Source organism: Bombina bombina, chromosome 1 (genome assembly GCF_027579735.1).
Source record: "Bombina bombina isolate aBomBom1 chromosome 1, aBomBom1.pri, whole genome shotgun sequence".
Classification (NCBI taxonomy): domain Eukaryota; kingdom Metazoa; phylum Chordata; class Amphibia; order Anura; family Bombinatoridae; genus Bombina; species Bombina bombina.
In genome coordinates, this window is record NC_069499.1 from 684573884 (window position 1) to 684598246 (window position 24363).

Below are 24363 nucleotides of genomic sequence, written 5' to 3' on the forward strand. Positions count from 1 at the left end.
ATACAATGGTTTAGCCCATTATTTTACATAATGCAGCTCAGAGGTGGAACATGTATCACCTGTGACATGTTTAGCTTTGTCTATGTGGCTTCATATGCCAAGATGCTGTATTATGATTTTTAAAAAATGTGTTTCTTATGTTTATTTATCTCTTTGTTATTGTGCAGCCAGGTCCTCTCCGCTACACTAACCACACACAGGCTGCTACAAATTAGAATATGAGACAATTACCTAACCTATGGTCCCATAGAGAGAGAGACAAGCATATACAAATGTTTAAATAGAAAAAGGGCACAACCATTTTTAGAAAACAGGATTTATAGCCCAATTTTCTAAAATTTACAGGCATGGAGTGAAATCATCATTCTGACCCTTACAAAGGCATTCAGTACTCAGTACTTCTAGCAGGGGCAAACCACCAAACAGAGGCCTACTGGCACAGGGAGGGGAGGAAGACATGTGGGTGGTGGCTCTGGGTGTTTTGTGGGTGTATCTGTAACTTGAAGGGCAAAGTCACAGGTGTACAATAAATGGAGTTGGATGGTAGGCTGCATTGTGCAGTCCCTGGATTTGTTTAGGAAACTTGGACATTTGTCTGAAGGAAGAACTGTGAGCAGAATACCCTGGCAAAGCTCCCAACCCTGTGACAATCAAGAAAATACAAATCAATTGTGTTTATGTTACATTTGCTTCTAGTTTTACATACATATCTTTTCTATTAATGTAATAAGCACACTACATATTTGAAGACTCACCAGCTTACATTTGGTGATATAAAACCAGTAAGGCCTGCAAGTGTCACATGATTAGAGATTTAAGAGAAAACATTAGACACGCAAAGAAACACCCCTTGTTAGACCTATTGCTGGGCAAATCATTTAGCAACAGAAAATAACATACTCTTTGAATTTTATTTTTTTTTGTATGATTTTAACTTATTTTTAAATCAATTTGATAATAAAATACAGATGTTTTTGTCTAGATTTTTTTCCTGTTTTCCTTAAAAAACATCTCCATACTTTCAATACATTGTAAAATAGTTTATTTTATCAAGCACTATACTATGTTAAATATATCTCTATTTCTCATACAGAAATGCGAGGGACGCCCCTTAGCAAGATCCATAGATCCATCAAGGTCAAATTTACCTATAGAGGATTGCCTGAATGATCTTGTGACACTAACAGACCATTTTAGAGAATTTCACCTAAGCAGGGAGCTTTATAGAATATGGCCCTTAGTTTCCAGTCTGTGGCTACTGGCTTGAAATGTAATACAAATCTCTGATGCAATATATTAAAAAAGAAGATGCTGTGTACTATAGAAGTTCCATTTGAATTAATATTTGGAACAAATAAGAGGAGATTAGAATTGGAAAATAATATTAATGCATGGCATTGTAAAACTGTACACAACTGTGAGACCCATGGTTTGAAGAACCCTATATAAGGAGTTATATATTTATATATGTATTCATTTTAGTGTAATTTCTCTGTCTATTTTAATTTGACATAGACTAATTTCCTTTTATATGCCTTCAAATATACTTTTATTTTATCAAAAGAATATCAGTTTGTTGAAAATTACAATGTTTTATTAATGTACATGAATGTTTGTATGTCTATGTCTATGACTAATAGTATAAATTAATAAAAACTAAATCCATGTGGATATAAATGCATGTAAACTGCAGGATTCTCTACAGTGGTTTTCTATAATGCCTATAGACATTCCAGTTTTCTGGCAATAACCATCTCTCTGTTCCAGCAATTGTAGCATTTAGATAATTCCTCTAATTACATGCAATATATCCTTCTAATGTAGTGTTCAGTTTAATGAGTTTGGCTTAGAAGGTGTGAGTGATATATTATGACTTGAATATGTTTCAGCTGGTGCCAGCTAAAAGAAGCTGTCATGTTTGGTGCCAGAAATCTCAGGTATAAGTAATGCTGTACAAGGCCTCCTATTATAAATGCAGAACAATATCAAGCACCCTCATGTGGTTGTAACATATAATTACAGTCACTTAGCTGCCTGAAATGGTTGGTCCAATCATTTATTACACATACTTAGAATGAGCATTTTCTTATGTAATTACTTTCTACAGATACCTCAGATTACCTTGTAACAAAAGAGGCTCCCCATCATGTAACCTACTCAACAGAAGCAGTTGTTTATTATAATATAAGTTACTGGTTGGTACACACTGGTTAATAATGTTTAGGTCTGTGTCAAGTTTTACATTAGAAGCAAATAGTTTAGAGATTATTGTTGATCACAAGAGACAACAACATTATAACAAATGATTATACCTTCCTAGTCTCTGATATGTATCATGTTTTAAAATGAACATTAAAAATTAAAGCTTTTTTTATTCAAACAACAGAGCATGCAATTTTAACCAACTATCAAATTTATAGTACTTCTGTTGTCAGGTTTGTTTTGTTTTGTTCTAATTGGTTAAATACACAGTTATATGAGAGACAGTGTAATAATAAAATGATTTAACACTTAAAAATATGTAATACGTGTTTAAATTCCCTAAGCTTCATGGTAAATTGTTAGATGAGCTCTTGGAATGTTATTGCAGTTCAATAAACCATCCAGTTTTTAGATGGTTTTTCAAATCACTTTTCAAGTGCATATTAGGTACTTTGCATTAAAAGGGACATGAAAGTCAATATTAAATGTTCCTGATTCAGATAAAACATGTAACTGTAAGTGACATCAATTTCCTTATATTATCAAATGCACTTGGTTCTCTTTGTATCCTTTGTTGAAAAGCATACCTAAGATTAAAATGAAGATTTACATGTCATATTTTAGGATTGAGCTGTAAATCTCACAGGCGTTTTGTTCACACTTGAAAAACATAAATACCAGTTTATTAAGATGTTAACATAGTACCAAAATCGGACTAGTGAAACTCACTGAATAAAATTGGATCATCAAGGTGAATTTGTGATCATAATTAAGTAATTGGATGTTAAAGAATGTTAACTATAAATAACACAAACTGATTGCAAATGATTAAACACATTGGGCTAGATTACTAATGAGGCACAAACTGTTTTGCGCAACCGATATCGTTTTTTCGCAAGCCTTTTTAATTCTGCTGATAGTACAAATTGAGCAAAATCGCGATTACGCTAATGCAATGACCAATTTCGCTTAAATCCTTACCGCGATCTCAGAGCTGTAATACATTACAAAGTACAGTTACACTCATAATAACACTAACATAGAGATACATACATATATATTAATGTATTTATATGTGTATATATGTATTGACAAACATATATATAAACAAATAAATATATATGTACACATATAGACATATATATGGGACATCCTAAATCATTTAATGTGAACATTTCTTAATGTAGCTTAATGAGTAAAAAAGTGGCCAAATGTTAAGTTAATCAATTCGTGCATAATTTTGCACAACCCAAGATTTCCACTATCCAAGCCTAGTCTAGAAGTTAAATGGAATGTTAAATGTTTTTTGGGGAGCTTAATTGTTATTATTATACTTTATTTATAAAGCGCCATCATATTCTGCAGTGCTGTCCATGGATACAATTCATTTAAATAAAACAATAATATAAAACTTGTAAGAGACAGGACAAAATTTACAAACACATACAGGAGGAATTGAGGGCCCTATTCCCATGGGAATTTACAATCTAGAAGGGTAGGAGGTTGAGAAACAGGAGGCGAGGACTGCAAGATTGAGAAAGATGCAGAGTTAGATGAGGGAAATGTTAGGTAAGTGAAATAAATTTATTATTGAGTTGGGTGGAAGGCTTCTCTGAACAGAAAAGTCTTCAGGGAGCATTTAAAGGAAGAAAGATTAGGGCAAAGTCTGACAGCACGAGGGAGAGTGTTCCAGATTGTAGGTGCTGCATGACAGAAGTCCTGCAGTCTAGCATGAGAAGATGAGAAGAGGCGATAGTCGCAGATGCAACAAGCAGGTCCTTGTTGGATCTTAGTGGGCGGGCTTGGGTATTCTTGTTGATTAGAGAGGATAGGTAGAGGGGAGTGGTGTTGGTGAGCGCTTTGTATGCAAGGGTGAGAATTTTGAATTTAATTCTGCTGTGAATGGGGAGCCAATGAAGGGACTCGCAGAGAGGTGCAGCAGATACAGAGCGACGGGAAAGGTAGATCAGCCTGGCAGAGGCATTTAGGATGGATTGAAGGGGGGAGAGGTGGGAAAGAGGAAGGCCAGTAAGTAGGTTATTGCAGGAGTCAAGTCGGGAAATAACATGGGAGTGGATTATTTGCTTTGTGGTGTTAGCGCACAGAAAAGGTTGAATCTTGGAAATACTGCGTAGATGGTTGCGGCAGGATGTAGAAAGCAATTGGATATGGGGGACAAAGGATAGATTTAAATCAAGTGTAACTCAGAGGCAGCAAACTTTGGCCTAATGGGAAATGATGATGCCGTCAACAGGGATAGAGAAGTCAGAAGTCAGCGTAGAGCTTGAGGGGGGGATAAGAAGGAGCTCAGTCTTGGACATGTTAATCTTTAGGTGGTGAGAGGCCATTCAGGAAGAAATACCAGATAAGCAGTCGCTGACATGAGAAAGGACAGAGGAAGACTTTATCTATTCAAACATATCTGGAAAATTTGAAGCTGTTTGATAAAAGATACCAAAAGTTATTCACATTTAACTATTTTTTTACAATCCCAAAACTTTTAATGTGAACAGCTTAATGTAAAAACTAGGTATTATGCTAATATTTCTTCAAAAGCCAATATATTTTATAGGTAGCTTTGTCTAGCTGGAGTCCTCTGCTTTGGAAGGTTGGAGGCAAAAAAATCATATTTGAATTTATTTTTCCATATTAAGCCACTGGATCCTCAAAAAAGCTTAATGTAATTAATTTGCAATGTCTGGTGTTGTTTAGTTACATTATGGTACCTTAAGCTGTTCATTTTAAGGGCTCCATTTACTAAGCAGTGGATGCTGCTTCGGAGTCCCATCCATGAAATGGAAGTTAAGAAGCAGCGGTCATAAGCAGATGATTGACAGCCCCTGCTAGTGGCCAACTTGCCACCAATGAGCAGGGGTGTCATTGCACAAGAATTTCACAATTCGGTCTAAAGAGTACGATCGGGTTGATTGACACCCCCTGCTGGCGGCCGATTGGCCGCGAGTCTGCAGGGGGCGGCGTTGCACCAGCAGCTCACAAGAGCTGCTGTTGCAATGCTGAATACAGAGAGCATTCAGCGATGTCTGTCGGACCTGATCCGCACTGTCGGATCAGGTCAGACAGACATATGATAAATAGGCCCCTAAATGTTTTAGGATTGTAAAAAAATAGTTAAATGTGAATAACTTTTGGTATGTTTTATCAAATGTCCTGAAATGTTCATAATATGTTTGGATAGATAGATTAATGTATTGTGTTAAGTTTGGGGGAAATTGGTTAACATCTTAGTTCAATTTTGTACGTTAAGCCACATTAAGCTCCCCAAAAAACAAGCTTAATGTCACGCATTTGCCTTGTGGGACACCAAAATCCATGAAACTTCTAGGATAGGCTTGGATTGTGGAAATCTTGGGTAGTTCAATTTTGTACGTTAAGCCACATTAAGCTCCCCAAAAAACAAGCTTAATGTCACGCATTTGCCTTGTGGGACACCAAAATCCATGAAACTTCTAGGATAGGCTTGGATTGTGGAAATCTTGGGTTGTGCAAAATTATGCAGCAATTGATTAACATTTGGCCACTTTTTTACTCATTAAGCCATTTTCACATTAAATGTTTTAGGATGTCCCATATATATAAGTTCATTAGAGCCCTTTGTATATGCAATATTTATATTTAACCCCTTAACGACCAGCACCATACCCTGTATGACGCTGGTTATTATACCCTTAAGGACCAGCGACGTACCCTGTACGTCGCTGCAGTCCTAGGCTTCTCTCTGCTGTGATCTCGCTAAAAATAGCAATTTTGCACTATTTCTGCATGCCCCACGAGTGAGGGGGATCCTATATGGGATCCATTGAGGGAATGGGATCTGGGAGGGGTTATAGTAATGAGGGGGGGGGCAGCTACACTACAAAAAAAAAGAAAACAAATTGGTGAAATAATAACAAATTTAATCAAAACTGGGTACTGGCAGACAGCTGCCAGTAACTAAGATGACGGCTAATAGGTAGAGTGGGGAGGGTTAGAGAGCTGTTTGGGGAAATCAGGAAGGATCCGACACTGCAGAAAAAAAAAAAATAAAAAAAAAAAAAATATATATATATATATATATATATATATATATATATAAAAATATATATATATAAAAGGCCTTTTATTTTAGTACTGGCAGACTTTCTGCCAGTACTTAAGATGGGGGTGACCATTGTGGGGTGGGGGAGGGAAGAGAGCTGTTTGAGAGGCATTAGGGGGTCAGGGGGTGGGAAGTGTCAGGTGGAAGGGTAACCTATACACTAAAGCTAAAATTAACCCTACAAGCTAAATAATTAACCCCTTCACTGCTGGGAATAATACAAGTGTGGTGCGCAGCGGCATTTAGCGGCCTTCTAATTACCAAAAAGCAATACCAAAGCCATATATGTCTTCTATTTCTGAACAAAGGGGATCCCAGAGAAGTATTTACAACCATTTATGCCATGATTGCACAAGCTGTTTGTAACTAATTTCAGTGAGAAACCTAAAATTGTGAAAAAGTTTATGATTTTTTTTATTTGATCGCATTTGATGGTCAAATGGTGGCATGAAATATACCAAAATGGGCCTAGATCAATATTTTGGGCTGTCTACTAAAAAAAATATAGTTGTGATAGGTAAATATAAAAAAGGCTCTATTTCTGTTTAAATGTAGTGATGGCAAAAATACTAAAAATGCTCTTGTCTTTTAAGGAAGTTTTTGTCTGAAATGCTGTTCCTTAAGGGGTTAATAAAGATTTTAACTATGTATTTACTGTAAATATTTCACAGTTGTTGTTTCTGCGATGGGTGTTTTTTTTCTCTATCGACTTCTATAGGGAATGTGAAAATACGATCTTATTTGAATAGAAAATGCTGGACTCTCTTCAAAGACATCCTCTTTTTTTAACACTCACAGGTGCCAGTTGCTGAAGCAACATAGTCATGCTAGATACCGTATTCTTGTTGCTAAGGTATTCTCGTATTCATAGGTCAGTGATATTGCCAGCATATAAACAGCTATATTGTGAGTTTCAAATTAGTTTGAACAATACAGAGTGGAAGATTTACATTTTGCAGTCTTTCACAAAGTTTAAAAGTTACATAAACTATATGTACACAATCTGTTAGAATCATAAAGAGCAATGCAACTGCTGCAACAATGTAAAGCTTCTGCTCTGTATCAAGCTAACCTGAAAATACAGATGCCAAAAAAGCCACCAACATCACTCATATGTGAATGTGCACGACTTCTGTCACATGGTTTAAGAATACTTAAGTTCCAAGATGGCGATGCTCAGTATGCAGTTGTGGAACTTCACTAACCACCATCTGTAAGGGATTAAAAAAGGAGAACAACTTTAAAGAACCATAGGAAGAAAAACAAACTAATGTAGTAATCTGTCAACTCATGCATTGTAATGCTTTGTTTAAAGGAACACAGTATTCCAATTTTCTATGGTAGCTCGCCATAGAATAAGCTACTGAGCTGTTGTTCATTCCTGGTAGAGTGATTCTCTCTCTGTATGCATTTGTATTATGACCCTAGGAAGGCTCCCTAAGGGTGATGGGGGAAACCAGACGTGGACTCCTTGGCCTGTATGCTTAGAGGAATATAGCTGCACCTAACTGACGAGGCCCACAGAAGGCTGAAATGATCGTTTGGGGTTGTCATGTTTCTTGTTCAAAGGAAAATTGCTTGGTATTTCAGGGCTGGACTAACCTTACTTGATGGGATCAGACTGATATACTTCAGTAAATTTTTCCTCTGTAGAAAGCACAACTGGGCTATAAGAGGCTGCTCCTAGGTGGTAACTCGCCATAAAACAAGTTACTGAGCTGTTGTTGACGTTCTTGGAGTTCAGACTAAGGGGTAGATTTAATAAGCAGCAGATGCTGCTTTCTACCCCCGAAGTTTCTGGGTTACCGGAAACATAAGTTAAGACCGCTGCTCCTTAACATGTCCTCCACATTTTAGGTCCATTCAATCGGGTGGATTGATACCCCTTGCTAGCTGGCCGTGAATGTTAAATGCCAACAGTCTATGCTATCGGCATTTAGTGATGTTGGGCGGATATGATTCACTACAGCGAATCATGTCCATACAGCAGTTGATAAATCTACCCCATAGTGCTATTGCATCATCTTTTTTAGCATGTATCTGTTGATTATGCAAATCTACTCTACTGGTCCTTTAAATATAAACAGTTTACCTCACAATTTTTTTCAGGCACCCCCCCCCCCCACACACACACACAAAAAACACACACAGCATATTTCCAGTCTCTTATTAGATAATTAGATATTTAAGCATACTTTTGTTTTACTAGGTAAATACATTGTCAGTCTGCTTTTAAGATTATTCAAGAACTGTGAGTCACAAAAAAAAGTATAATTAAACAAAATATTATTTTAAATTTATTTTATTGGTTCTAATTAATCTATGCTTTCAATTTACCAAATTTGCTTCATCCTCTTGCTATTGTTTGTTGAAGGAGCAGCATGTATATTTAAGTCATAATTGTGCATTACCACATGTCTATGATCTGTCTACTCTACATGCATATCTATACATTAAAGTGTATAAATGGCTATAATCATAATTTATCACAACATGTCCTATTTCAGTACATAGATACTTGGCATTATACAGTGTAATGTGTTTGAAGACAAAGATGGAGAGAGGGCGCCACATAACGTGACAAAGTTTCATCAATAGGATTATATGCTGAAAGGTAATGTGCTTACCAGAGACTGTGGCACTGTACTATGACCAGTGCAAATTCGCTTGCTAGCATTTAAAGAGTGGCTAGTACACTGCAAGGCGATACACCTCCTGAGGATCTCCTCTCAGTTATGGCTCAGTGAGCACCTCCTGTTGTGGCCGTAATGTCCTTTGTTTAAAAGAAGCCGGTCAGCTTTCTGTAATGCTTAAAAGCACTAAGATAAAATGATGTGGACAACTTCCAAATGTAAAATAAACAGCTTTATTTTATGACGCGTTTCTCAACCCGAAACGGGTTGTTTCATCAGATAAAAGCGGATGAGGTTGGTTACAATTAGTAACAATATATACACATTGTATCACTTAAAAGCGGAAGTTGTCACTGTAATTCTAAACCAATAAAAAACATCTAAAAGATTCAACTGGCGAGCCGATTCAAACTCACAGCTGTTACAATTAAAACAATCAATCATTATTATATGCAGAAGAGTAAATAACAACATTGCCCAAATCTGGTCGCTAATGTACATATATCACAAAACATATCAAAATCGTTGATTTTCGAAAAAAGCTTATCTAATCAATATAAATGTATTGTGTTGAAAAGGAGATTTTGCCAAATCCTATGATTTGTCAGAGTGTGTGAAAAAATAATAAAGACGGTTACGAACATATCAAATGCAAAAACCAATTGTCTAGTTTCTGTATTAGTTTCACCATTTTTATGAAGCAAGTCACATCTGTTAATAGTCCTGCTTTTGATGCAATATATATGTATCGTAATGGATCCCTTAATGTTTACATGTGGAGTTGCTTGTTTATATGCTCTAGTATGTAATGTTGTCAAAATTCCTGAAATGCAATTGTCGGGTAATGTGTTTTCAGAGTATTAACGCTTACCATCAGTGCATAGGCACCCATCATCATTATATAAGGCAGCCTGTTCTGTTTTTTAGTGCATGAACCCTTATCAACATTATAAAGTGTAGCATATGTGTTATCAGTGTATAGGTACCATGCATTAAAGGGACATAAAATCCCAAATTTTTCATGATTCAGATGGAACATACAATTTTAAACAATTTTCCAATTTACTTCTATTATCAAATTATCTTTGTTTTCTTGTTATTCTTTGCTGAAAAGCAAGAAATTAAGCCCAGGAGTGTGCACGTGTCTGAAGTACTATATGACAGCAGTTTTGCAACAATGTTATACATTAGCAAGAGCACTAGATGGCATCCAGAAATTTAAGAAGCAGCATCTGCTTCTTATTCTAGGGGGCAAACCACTTAAAACTCACTTTTTCACAGTGATTGACAGGCCCTGCTCTCAAGTGATTGGTTGCCCAAGAACAGGAGCAAGAACAAGAGCAGGATTGAAGTGGCAATTGCAGGTTCTCTGCTTATAAACTTCTCTGCCTGAAGCTTGATAAATGTTCCCGTCAGACATGCTAGTATCAATCTAAGTATAATGGTGAAAAAGAAAAGAGGTCACCCTGCCTCTAGGTTTGGGTGTTTTGTATATTGTCACCACTGTTAGATTTATTATGCAGAGCCACCACTGGTTTACTATAGTGTGTAGAGCCACCACTCCGGTAAATTATGTCATGCAGTAATTAACCATTATAGCTTTTATAGTTATAATATATCCTAGCACCAGCCCTGCATGCCCTACCCCTTTAAAACAAATCCTTTTTAATGTATATTCTGTCTAAAAGGTTACATATTATGCAATATTTTTTTTTTTACAATACCCAAAATTCGTTATATTGTATATTTCATAATTCAAAGGTTATTTTTATGTAAATGTATGCAGGTAGTGTTTTGTTGTTGATTTTATTTTTTTATGTGTTTTCATATTTAAATATACATTTTCAAAAAACCTGAAATGTTCTGTATATAAAACCCGAACACTTTATGAACAAGGTATCATAGAAGAAGTCAAATGGCAGTACTTAATAGGGCATTTATGTCTATAAATATCGAATGGGGAAAATTTGCTACATTAATAGTATTTTCCCTGTGCTTGAAATTAGGAGCAACATGCCAAAGAAACATTTTCGAGATGGAAAGATCTGATTAGTTATTCATCGCCTCTAAAGATGCATAAAAATTGTTCTACGCTTGTTCAATTTATTTTTATCACAAAAGAATTGTTCTTAACGTTTAGGACTTGTCATCAGCCCAGCCCAGGGCAACCTATTATTAAACCAATCTCAATACGGTGTAACTTCTGCTAATATTTCTTATTTGTTGTCCATAAATACAATAGATTCATGTTTGTAACTTGTAAAAGGATATTGAGGATATTCTGTGTTTTTTTTTATTAATTATAGAAGCTGTTTCCATATGAATTTATGCACAGTAATAATGGGAAACATATGAGGAAATATGTATGGATGTCTTTAATAAGACGTGAATTCTTTTTTGGCCAAATGCTAAAAATTAATAAAATTTTTGCATTTGTCAGAAATATGATAAATGATCAGTTTATTTAATGATTAACATCTGTAAAAATAAATATAAACACTTCAAGTTTGTAATATAATTATAATACTTATAAAAACACTTTTTTGAAATATCACACATTAATCGGATCAGATCACAAAAATGTTAGATAAATATTATAAATATGTGTATAAATGGTTACAAAATGCATTTTAGAACATTGATGTCTTGTAATGAAACCAATTATATATACTGTATGTCTGTCCCAAATTTGGGTAGTTATAACATTATAAAAAATGAACACTCACTCAGCTCTAAGACAGATCTCATTATGATGGATAATTTTAATTTTGTTGACAATTAGAACAGAACTACTTGGGAGAGGACCTGGGCTAATATGAGAGGAGTAAGAGGGATACAATCTCATACTTAGGCTAGAACAATTAGATAACAAAAGAATGGAATCTAATCTGGGACAGAACTAGGGAGGGGTATAAAAGGGGTTTACAGTGTGATAGGGCTGGGCTAATAGTATTGAGAAAGGTGTTGGATGCTGCAAATGGATGATCCATCCTGGGGTAAAGCCATTAAATGCAAAAGGTAGGATCATAAGGCCCAGAGCACTTTGAATGCTCTATCACAGAGTATAGCTAAATGGATTGTGAAATGTAGAAGTATTTGATAGGTATTGGTTGACCTGTTATAGGATCCAATGATCTAAAGCTCTCCACTCTGGCGAGATGATCTAAGACATCTTGTCAGTACTGTAAGGTCTCTCAAAGAATTTTAGTAAAGCAAATTTTATCCATAGCTGTTTTTCAGACTATGCAGGTTCTGGATGTGAAGGATATATAGCTAAAAAGATCTCTAAAGATCTCTCTCTCCATGTCCTAGGACAGCTTGGAGCCAATACCTCTAGGTTACAGGGATTTACTTGGTTTGCCCTGGATGATGACCTGGACACACTTTCTAGCCTCTGGTGTCATGTTTCAACAAAACATTTGTATAATATTGGTATTGCAGCTGCCTGCTAAAGTTGTACAGGTTAGGCCCAAATACAAAAACATATTTTATGTAAGAACTAACCTGATAAATTCATTTATTTCATATTGGCAAGAGTCCATGAGCTAGTGACGTATGGGATATACAATCCTACCAGGAGGGGCAAAGTTTCCCAAACCTCAAAATACCTATAAATACACCCCTCACCACACCCACAATTCATTCAGTTTAACGAATAGCCAAGTAGTGGGGTGATAAAGAAAGGAGTAAAAAGCATCAAAAATGGAACTGGAAATATAATTGTACTTTTTACAAAAAATCATAACCATCATAAAAAGGGTGGGTCTCATGGACTCTTGCCAATATGAAATAAATGAATTTATCAGGTAAGTTCTTACATAAATTATGTTTTCTTTCATGTAATTGGCAAGAGTCCATGAGCTAGTGACGTGTGGGATAGTAATACCCAAGATGTGGAACTCCACAGAAGAGTCACTAGAGAGATAAAAATAATAACAGCCATTTTCCACTGAAAAAAATAATCTACAACCCAAAATATATGTTTAATTCTCATAATTGAAAAGAAAAAAATTAAACATAAGCAGAGGAATCAAACTGAAACAGCTGCTGAAAAACTTTTCTACCAAAAACTGAATTTAGTAAATGTATGCAAAAAAGACCAAGTTGCTGCTTTGCAAATCTGATCAACTGAAGCTTCATTCTTAAAAGCCCACAAAGTGGAGACTGATCTAGTAGAATGAGCTGTAATTCTCTGAGGCGGGGCCTGAACTTACTCCAAATAAGCCTGATGAATCAAAAGCTTTAACCGAGATGCCAAGGAAAAGGCAGAAGCCTTCTGACCTTTCCTAGAACCAGAAAAGATAACAAATAGACTACAAGTATAACTGAAATCTTTAGTAACTTGAACATAATATTTCAAAGCTCTTACAACATCCAAAGAATGTAAGGATCTCTCCAAAGAATCCTTAGGATTAGTACACAAAGAAGGAACATCAATTTCTCTATTAATGTTGCAAGAATTCACAACCTTAGGTAGAAATTTAAATGAAGTCTGCAAAACTGCCTTATCCTGATGGAAAATCAGAAAAGGAGATTCACAAGAAAGAGCAGATAATTCAGAAACTCTTCTAGCAGAAGAGATGACCAAAAGGAACAACACTTTCCAAGAAAGCAGTTTAATGTCCAAAGAATGCATAGGCTCAAACAGAGGAGCCTGTAAAACCTTCAAAACCAAATTAAGACTCCAAGGAGGAGAGATTGATTTAATGACAGGCTTGATATGGACCAAAGCCTGTACAAAACAGTGGATATCAGGAAGCTTAGCAATTTTTCTGTGAAATAAAACAGAAAGAGCAGAGATTTGTCCCTTCAAGAAACTGTAAAATTCTAGGAATTCTAAAATAATGCCAGGAGAATTTATGAGAAGAACACCATGAAATATAAGTCTTCCAAACTCGATAATAAATCTTCCTAGAAACAGATTTATGAGCCTGTAACATAGTATTAATCACTGAGTCAGAGAAACCTCTATGACTAAGCACTAGGCGTTCAATTTCCATACCTTCAAATTTAATGATTTGAGATCCTGATGGAAAAACGGACCTTGAGACAGAAGGTCTGGTCTTAAAGGAGGTGGCCAAGGCTGGCAACTGGACATCCGAACAAGATCCACATACCAAAACCTGTGAGGCCATGCTGGAGTTACCAGCAACACAAACTAATGTTCCATGATGATCTTGGAGATCACTCTTGGAAGAAGAACTAGAGCAGTTTGGTAACACCAAGGAACTGCTAACGCATCCACCGCCTCCGCCTGAGGATCCCTGGACCTGGACAGGTACCTGGGAAGTTTCTTGTTTAGATGGGAAGCCATCAGATCTATTTCTGGAAGACCTCACATCTGAACAATCTGAGAAAACACATCTGGATGGAGCGACCACTCCCCGGATGTAAAGTCTGACGGCTGAGATAATCTGCTTCCCAATTGTCTACACCTGGGATATAAACCGCAGAAATTAGACAGGAGCTGGATTCCGCCCAAGCAAGTATCCAAGATACTACTTTCATAGCTTGGGGACTGTGAGTCCATCCCTGATGATTGACATATGCCACAGTTGTGATATTGTCTGTCTGAAAACAAATGAACGGTTCTCTCTTCAACAGAGGCCAAACCTGAAGAGCCCAGAAAATAGCATGGAGTTCTAAAATATTGATTGGTAACCTCGCCTCTTAAGATTTCCAAACCCCTTGTGCTATCAGAGATCCCCAGACAGCTCCCCAACCTGAAAGACTTGCATCTGTTGTGATCACAGTCCAGGTTGGAACAGAAGAAGCCCCTTGAACTATACGATGGCGATCTAACCACCAAGTCAGAGAGAGTCGAATATTGGGATTGAAGGATATTAATTGGGATATATTTGTGTAATCCCTGCACAATTGATTCTGCATACAAAGCTGGAGAGGTCTCATATGAAAATGAGCAAAGGGGATCGCGTCCGATGCTGCAGTCATGAGACCTAAAAATTCCATGCACATAGCTACTGAAGGGAATGATTGAGACTGAAGGTTCCGACAAGCTGAAACCAATTTTAATCATCTCTTGTCTGTTAGAGACAGAGTCATGGACACTGAATCTATCTGGAAACCTAAAAAGGTGACCCTTGTCTGAGGAATCAAGGAACTTTTTGGTAAATTGATCCTCCAACCATGTCTTTGAAGAAACAACGCTAGTTGATTCATGTGAGATTCTGCAGAATGTAAAGACTGAGCTAGTACCAACAAGCAGCGCAATACCCCGTTCTCTGATTACAGAGAGTAGGGCACCGAGAACCTTTTGAAAAGATTCTTGGAGCTGTCGCTAGGCCAAATTGAAGAGCGACAAATTGGTAATGCTTGTCTAGAAAAGTGAATCTCAGAAACCGATAGTGGTCTGGATGAATTGGAATATGAAGATATGCATCCTGTAAGTCTATCATGGACATATAATGCCCTTGCTGAACAAAAGGCAGAATAGTCCTTATAGTCACCATTTTGAAAGTTGGCACTCTTTCAAAACAATTCAAAATTTTCAGATCCAGAACTGAATTAATTTTCTTTCTTTGGGACAATGAATAGATTTGAATAAAACCCCAGACCCTGTTCCTGAAACAGAACTGGTATGATTACCCCTGAAAGCTCCAGGTCTGAAACACACTTCAGAAAAGCCTGAGCCTTTACTGGATTTGCTGGGATGCATGAGAGATAAAATCTTCTCACAGGAGGTCTTACTCTGAATCCTATTCGGTACCCTTGAGAGACATTGCTCTGAATCCATTGTTTTTGGACAGAATCTGCCCAAATGCTTTGGAAGAATCTTAATCTGCCCCCTACCAGCTGATCTGGAATGAGGGCCGCACCTTCATGCAGACTTGGGGGCTGGCTTTGGTTTCTTAAACAGCTTGGATTTATTCCAACTTGAAGAAGGTTTCCATTTGGAACCAGATTCTTTGGGGGAAGGATTGGGTTTCTGTTCCTTATTTTGTAGAAAGGAACGAGAATGGTTAGAAGCTTTAGATTTACCCTTAGGTCTTTTATCTTGAGGCAAAAAAACTCCCTTCCCCCGAGTGACAGTTGAAATAATCGAATCCAACTGAGAACCAAATAAATTATTACCTTGGAAAGAAAGAGATAGTATTCTAGACTTAGATACCATGTCAGCATTCCAATATTTGAGCCACAATGCTCTTCTAGCTAAAATAGCTAAAGACGTAGATTTAACATCAATTTTGATTATATCAAAAATGGCATCACAGATAAAATGATTGGCATGTTGAAGCAAGCTACCAGTGCTAGACAAATCAGGATCCATTTTCTGTTGCACTAAACTTTCCAACCAAAAAAGTTGATGCAGCTGCAACATCAGCCATAGAAATGGTAGGCCTGAGAAGATAGCCAGAATATAAAAAAGCTTTCCTTAGATAAGATTAAAGTTTCCTATCTAAAGGGTGCTTAAAGGAAGTACTGTCTTCCATAGCAATAGTAGTACGTTTGGCAAGAGTAGAAATAGCCCCATCAACTCTGGGGATCTTTTCCCAAATCTCAAATCTAACTGCTGGCAAAGGATAAAATTGTTTAAACCTCGAAGAAGGGATAAAAGAAGTACCAGGCCTATTCCATTCCTTAGAAATCATATCAGAAATAGCATCAGGAACTGGAAAAACCTATGGAGTAACCACAGGAGGTTTATAAACAGAATTTAAATGTTTACTAGTTTTAGTATCAAGAGGACTAGTTTCCTCAATATCCAACGTTATCAACACCTCTTTTAACAAGGAACGAATATATACTCCATTTTAAATAAATAAGTAGATTTGTCAGTGTCAATATCTGAGGTAGGATCTTCTGAATCAGATAGATCCTCATCAGAGGAGGATAATTCAGTATGTTGTCGGTCATTTGAAATTTCATCAACTTTATGAGAAGTTTTAAAAAACCTTTAACGTTTATTAGAAGGCGGGATAGCAGACAAAGCCTTCTGAATCGCATCAGCAATAAAATCTTATATATTCACAGGGATATCATGTACATTAGATGTTGAAGGAACAACAGGCATTGCACTATTACTGATGGATACATTCTCTGCATGTACAAGCTTATCATGACAACTATTACATACTATAGCTGGAGATATAATATCCACAAATTTACAACAGATACACTTAGCTTTGGTAGAACTGTTATCAGACAGCAGGGTTCTAACAGTGGTTTCTGAGACAGGATCAGATTGAGACATCTTGCAAATGTAAGAGAAAAAACAACATATAAAGCAAAATGATCAATTTTCTTATATGGCAGTTTCAGGAATGGGAAATAAATGCAAACAGCATAGCCCTCTGACATTGAAAAAGGCAAGAGGCATATAGGAATGAGGTTTTAAATAATGAAATTATTTTGTGCCAAGTAAGGCGCACAAGGCAAAATGGTTTTTTTTGGCGCTAACAACATCCGAAAATGACACACCTGATCATTGCAGATGCAACTTTGTGCAAGGAAACTCAGCGTCAAATAAGACCCCGGAAATGACTAATTTGTGTTACTGGACGTACCTTTGCGCCAAAAAAAAAACTTGCGCCAAGAATGACGCAATAAACATCACGTTGCATTTTTATGCTTTTGTACTAACCTAATAAAGGATTATTTATATGGTGCAGCTGCTTCTTGGACTTTACATTGTTTTGAGGGTTTTTGAGTGGAGTGTGAACCCTGCACCAAGCATATTTTAGATACTGGTGCTGAACTATTTTGGCTTTTTTCTAAATATGTTTTTTCCTAAATATGAAACTGATAGTCTGCAAAGGGAAATATACATAAACCTGACTCATGGCAAATATAAGTACAATACATATATTTAGAACTTTATATTAATACATAAAGTGCCAGACCATAGCTGAGGTGTCTTAAGTAATGAAAACATATTTACCAAAAGATACCCATCCACATATAGCAGATAGCCAAACCAGTACAGAAACAGTTCTTTAGTAGAGGTAATGGTAAATTTGAGAGTATATCGTCGATCTGAAAAGGGAGGTAGGAGATGAATCTCTACGAACGATAACAGAGAACCTATGAAATAGACCCACGTTAGGGAAATCATTGTATTCTATAAGTGATACTCCCTTCACATCCCTCTGACATTCACTGTACTCTGAGAGGAATAGGGCTTCAAAATGCTGAGAAGCGCATGTCAACGTAGAAATCTTAGCACAAACTTACTTCACCACCTCCATAAGAGGCAACGTTTGTAAAACTGAATTGTGGGTGTGGTGTATTTATAGGCATTTTGAGGTTTGGGAAACTTTGCCCCTCCTGGTAGGATTATATATCCCATACGTCACTAGCTCATGGACTCTTGCCAATTACATGAAAGAAAAGAATAATAATCTATAGCAGTGGATGAAGTGAGCAATGAAAACCATGTCAGCTAGAGATTGTGTAATACCAGGCAAGAATGTTAGGATCCTAGTAAAGCAGCAGTTATATAAGCTAATCTCAGTAAATAGCAATAGAGTGTTTGGAACATGATGTAGTTAAATGCTGGAGAAATATGATTACATGTGTTAGGTCCAGTAAAGGACCAACATGATAACAGGAAAAAAGTTGTATTGCAATGTTGGATCAATCAAATTATATAAGCTCAGCTCAGTAAATGTATAATAAGGTATATGAAATAAGGGGCACTGCCATGCTGAAGTAAAGTGTTACCTTTTGTGCTCATGGGGCTCGTATAATTAGTTAAAAATTGTTTTAATTTGCAAGCTAATCCGACGAGCGAAAAAAACAAAGCGATTGTATTTACTTTCAACTCCGAATACCAGTGGTAAGCCCGACGAGCACAAACCCCTTATCGCTTGTGTGCAAACGTTTGTGCTCCACTCGTAATCTGGCCCTAAGTGGTCCTACTATTAAGGGTAAGTGAGATGGGCAAAGTTGATAACGCAATCTGCCACTAATGGCATGCAATTAACTGCATTTTAGAGTTACGAGGTACCTCATTTGAAAATACCTTTAGAGCTTGAGTCAGTTCATTCTCATTGTGCTATGGCAGTCACTTACCATCTGGAGGGGGAAATGTAGTTACAAGGAAGACAAAATAACATGTGCTCAAGTGATAAATCCCCCTAATTTGTACATCATCATCATACAATATTATCTGTTAAAATTATTATTTTAATGCATTTACAAAGCTCTGAAAAATTCTGCTGTGTGTGCTGTTGCTGCATGATAATCAAAAGACAGACACTCAAATGGTGAAATAGAGAGCCCTGCCCATGAGTTACCAACTGATGTGTACTACATTTTGCAGGGGTGATCTGCAGGTCCGGTGGAATCAGGAGTTTACATGTCAAAGCAAGTATGAGAAGAACAAATCACAGAATAGTTTTGTTTATATACTTACTTCCACTGGGAATCATATCCCTGTCCGGAATAAATAGTTTGTATCCATAATGTTTCTCCAGGATATCTGGAAGAATTTCGAGTGCAAACTGCTCTTCTTCTTTGCTTTCATTATCTAAGGAGTCCGGATCAACTTTGGTGTATGAAAGATAGGCATCATATTCCTTATTGTCTTCCCGGGGAGAAAAAGCAAAAGAGAAATAATTACATACTTTGTAAAACTTGTAACTTAAATAATACACAACTAAATACACATGTAGATTAATATATTTTACATACTAAGCACATTCATATTAAAAATTACACATTACTATGAATGTTATATTTTCACATAAGGTATTATTAAAGCAATGGTAACTCCTAGCATTTGTGAAACCCTAGGATTTACCATTGGAACAAATAAAGTGGACTTTTATTCATGAAGTATAAAATACTTCATTCTAAAAGCTCCTTTATTTGTTTGCAGTGTTCACAGCACCAAGCTGCAAAGGCAGCCCATGGCAGACCGCTATTTGGCTGAGAGGTGACGTAATATATTACGGCACCAAGCCGGATTTGCCTGCACTGCTATTGGCTAAGAGGTGGAAACATCACCTCTCAACCAAATAGTGTTCTACCGTGGGCTGCCTTAGCAGCTCAGTGTGGCGAACGCTGCAAACAAATAAAGGAGCTTTCAGAATTAAGCATTTTATACTTCATGAATGAAAGTCCCCTTTATTTGTTCCAATGGTAAATCCTAACGTTTCACAAATGCTAGGATTTACCATCACTTTAAATATTTGTTAAATTTCAATTTATAAAAAATAAAATAAAAATCAAAGCAATAATATGGTCCTACATGGACACCCAATTGAAATTAATAGCTAATTTAAAGGAACATGAAGCCCCAGTATCCTTTTGTTGAAGACACAGCAATGGGCATGGATGAGCCAATAACATGAGGCATATATGTGCAGAACCTATGCCTCTCTAGGTATGATTTTCAAAAAAGGATACCAAGAGAAAGAAACAAATCAGATAAGAGAAGTAAACTGGAAAGTTAAAATTGCATGCTCTCTAATTTATGACAGAAAAAACTTGAGTTTCATATCCCTTTAAGTAATTGAAATGTTCACTGTTTTATGGACTGAAATGCTATAGGGGGAAAAAATCATGTATATAAAGTCATGAATAGGGACAATAATGTTTTGTGAATGTAAAAGCAAAGATTTTTTTTTTTTTTTAACAATGAAGTACAGTAACATATAGTATATGAGAAATAAAAACACTAAATGCCATCCACCTAAACAGTGTAAAATTCCCACAAAAATAAAAATGTAATATAACCACACTGTGTTGATATACCAGTCCTAAAAGAGAGTGCAGACCAAAGTCAAAAATTCAATGTCCAGTTCTTCATTGATTCAGGATTCCTTCATAAACGGCCCTCGAAAAAACAGAAATATAGTGTAATATTGTCTTAACACATTCACAAACATTGGTACCCAACACTTAACCTTCAGAGAGCTACTTTAGCTATTTAGCTTCCAGTCATCCTCCATCATCAGTGATGAAATATAAGTTGCATACAATATGAAGAGGTGTGTCATTGGGAAGGGTCTATCCTACTATAACTGGCAACCATGACAGTCTAATTGTGCTTACTAGCTGTTTGTTCAGCAATTTATCAGAAACGTTCTGTCACAAGGTATATGCAGTCTTTTTATGGTTGCCGTAGGACTTTTACACAGTAAGGGACACTTTTACCTCTGAATTAATTTGTTTTGAGCATTTAATACATTTTAGAAGAATTCTGACATCTGTCGGAGATAGAGTTTATGCACATGTGCACTGAACTTTGAGTTAAGTAGCTCTCTGAAGTGTGAGTATAGTTTCAGCCAACAATGTTTGTGAATGTGTAAATATTGCACTATATTCCTAGTTCTGTTCTTTCAATTAATATTTATAAAGGAATTCTGAATCAATAAAGAAGTGGAAATTGATTTTGGACTTTGGTTTATCTTTTCTAAGATTGGTATATCAACATAGTGTGGTTATATAACATTTTTATTTTTCTGCAGTAACAGATATGCTCTGTAATGTTTTAATCTCTAGATCTCTATTCACTTGTGTTAGTAAATACCTGTGGGATTCACACACAAGCAGCTTAAAGGGACAGTAAACTCCAAAATTGTTATTGTTTAAAATAATAGATAATCCCTTTATTACCCATTCCCCGGTTTTGCACAGCCAACATGGTTATATTAATACACTTTTTTACCTTTGTAATTACCTTGTATCTAAGCCTCTTTTGACAGCCCCCTTATTACATGACTTGCATTTTAGCCAATTAGTGCAGTGTCATCCACAACCCACGCATGTGAACACAATGTTATCTATATAGCCCACATGAACTAGCAGTTTTCTGTTGTGAAAAGCTAATAAAAAGCATGTGATAAGAGGCTGTCTGTAGGGATTTAGAAACAGGCAGAAATTTAGAGGTTTAACCCCTTAAGGACCAAGGACATAAAGGGTACGTCCTACAAAAACTGTCACTTACTGACCAAGGACGTACCACTTTCATGTTATTGCAGTGATGCCTCAATATTGAGGCCTCCTGTAATAAAACATTTTAGGCATCCAATGCAGAAAGAGCCACTCTGTAGCCCTGTCTGCATCGGCCAGTGATGGTACTGATCTTTGGTGGTTGGGAGCCATAGCAGGGAGGCAGGTGCGCAGCCCATCGTGGGTGGAGATCCGGATCCTGTCCCCAATGTTTCCTAGAGCACACGAGGAGGCGAGGGCGTGAGCCTGTGCACTACATTCAGTAACAGTACAGTCCAAGACAGAAAAGGGAGAGGGAGAAGGGAAGAAAATGTTGGAGAAGGGATCTGGGAGGGGGAGGGTGGGTAGCGTATTAAGGGTGGGCAGCTACACTACAGAAATTAGTGGTTTTATTATTTTTTTTTAGACACAAATGGCAGGCCAATAGGTCGAGGGGGGAGGCTAAGAGAGCTATTGGGGGGGGGTCAGGGAGGTTAGGAGGTAATGGGGGATCCTACACTAAAGATAAAATATATAAAAACAAAAATCTTAAAAAAAAAACAAAAAAACGTTATTTTTATACTGGCAGACTTTCTGCCAGCACTTAAGATGGCAGTGACAATTGTGAGGTGGGGGAGGGAAGAGAGCTGTTTTAGGGGGGTCTGGGAGGGATCAGGGGGTGCAATGTGTCAGGTGGGAGGCTGATCTCTACACTAAAGCTAAAATTAACCCTACAAGTTACCTAATTAACCCCTTAACTGCTGGGCATAATACAAGTGTGGTGCACAGGGGCATTTAGCGGACTTCTAATTACCAAAAAAGCAATGCAGAAGCCATATATGTCTGTTATTTCTGAACAAAGAGGATCCCAGAGAAGCATTTACAACCATTTGTGCCATAATTGCACAAGCTGTTTGTAAATAATTTTAGTGAGAACCCTAAAGTTAGTGAAAAAGTTAACAATTTTTTTTATTTCATCGCATTTGGCTGTGAAATATACAAAATGGGCCTAGATCAATACTTTGGGTTGTCTACTACACTACACTAAAGCTAAAATTAACCCTACAAGCTACCTATATAACCCCTTCACTGCTGGGCATAATACAAGTGTGGTGCGCAGCGGAATTTAGCGGCCTTCTAATTACCAAAAAGTAATACCAAAGCCATATATGTCTGCTATTTATGATCCCAGAGAAGCATTTACAATCATTTGTGCCATAATTGCACAAGCTGTTTGTAAATAATTTTAGTGAGAAAGATAAAGTTTGTGAAAAAGTTTTTTTTTTTTTATTTGATCGCATTTGGCGGTGAAATTGTGGTATGAAATATACCAAAATGGGCTTAGATCAATACTTTGGTTTGTCTATTAAAAAAATATAAATGTGAAGGGTTATTCAGTGATTCCTGACTGATATCAGTCTTACAATGTAACTATCGCTAATTTTGAAAATAAAAATGGCTTGGAAATAGCCAAGTGCTACTTGTACTTATTGCCATATAACTCGCAAAAAAAGCAAAGAACATGTAAACATTGGGTATTTCTAAATTCAGGACAAAATTTAGAAACTATTTAGCATGGGTGTTTTTTGGTGGTTGTAGATGTGTAACAGATTTTGGGGGTCAAATAAGAAAAAGTGTGTTTTTTCCATTTTTTCATCATATTTTATAAAACAAATTATAGTAAATTATATGATATGATGAAAATAATGTTATCTTTAGAAAGTCCATTTAATGGCGAGAAAGATGGTATATAATATGTGTGGGTACAGTAAATGAGTAAGAGGAAAATTACAGCTAAACACAAACACTTCAACATGTAAAAATAGCCCTGGCCCTTAAGGGTAAGAAAATTAAAAAATGGTCTGGTCACTAAGGGGTTAAATGTTATAAAGTATATTAATATAACAATGTTGGCTGTGCAAATCTGGGGAATGGGTAGTAAAGGCATTATCTAACTTTTTAAACAATAACAATTTTGCTGTTGACTGTCCCTTTAAAGGGACACTAAACCCCAAAAAAATATTTAATGATTAAAGTAGAGAATACAATTTTAAATAACTTTCCAAATTACGTCTATTATCTAATTTGCTTAATTCTTTAGCTATCTTTGGTGAAGAAATAGCAATGCACATGTGTGAGCCAATCACACAAGGCATCTATGTGCATCTACCAATCAGCAGCTACTGAGCATATCTAGATATGCTTTTTAGCGAAGAATATCAAGACAAATAAGCAAATTAGATAATAGAAGTAAATTAAAAAGTTGTTTATAATTGCAACAGCTTTCTAAATCATGAAAGAAAAAATTTGGGTTTCATGTCCCTTTAAGTCCTTAAGAGCTTTATATCTGTCCCCTAATAAATAATCTTCCTCTCCATTTATAGGCCTTATTCCCATGTTAATCCAATATATTTGTTACTGGTTCCTTAAATAGTATTAATTATCTTGATATAAGATGAATCCTCTAAAGATTACATATACGTATATATATATATTTTTATATATATATATATATATATATATATATATATATAT

The 24363-nt window shown here is 36.3% G+C and overlaps 1 protein-coding gene across 1 annotated transcript in view; it reads right to left on the reverse strand.

Moving 5' to 3' along the window:
* Positions 1–24363, reverse strand: part of IL1RAPL2 (interleukin 1 receptor accessory protein like 2) — a 1497664-nt gene that overhangs the window by 8224 nt on the left and 1465077 nt on the right. The window contains exon 10 of the mRNA XM_053699168.1: positions 19307–19477. Within this exon, the coding sequence (XP_053555143.1) occupies positions 19307–19477 (171 nt within the window). The remainder of the gene's footprint in view (positions 1–19306; positions 19478–24363) is intronic.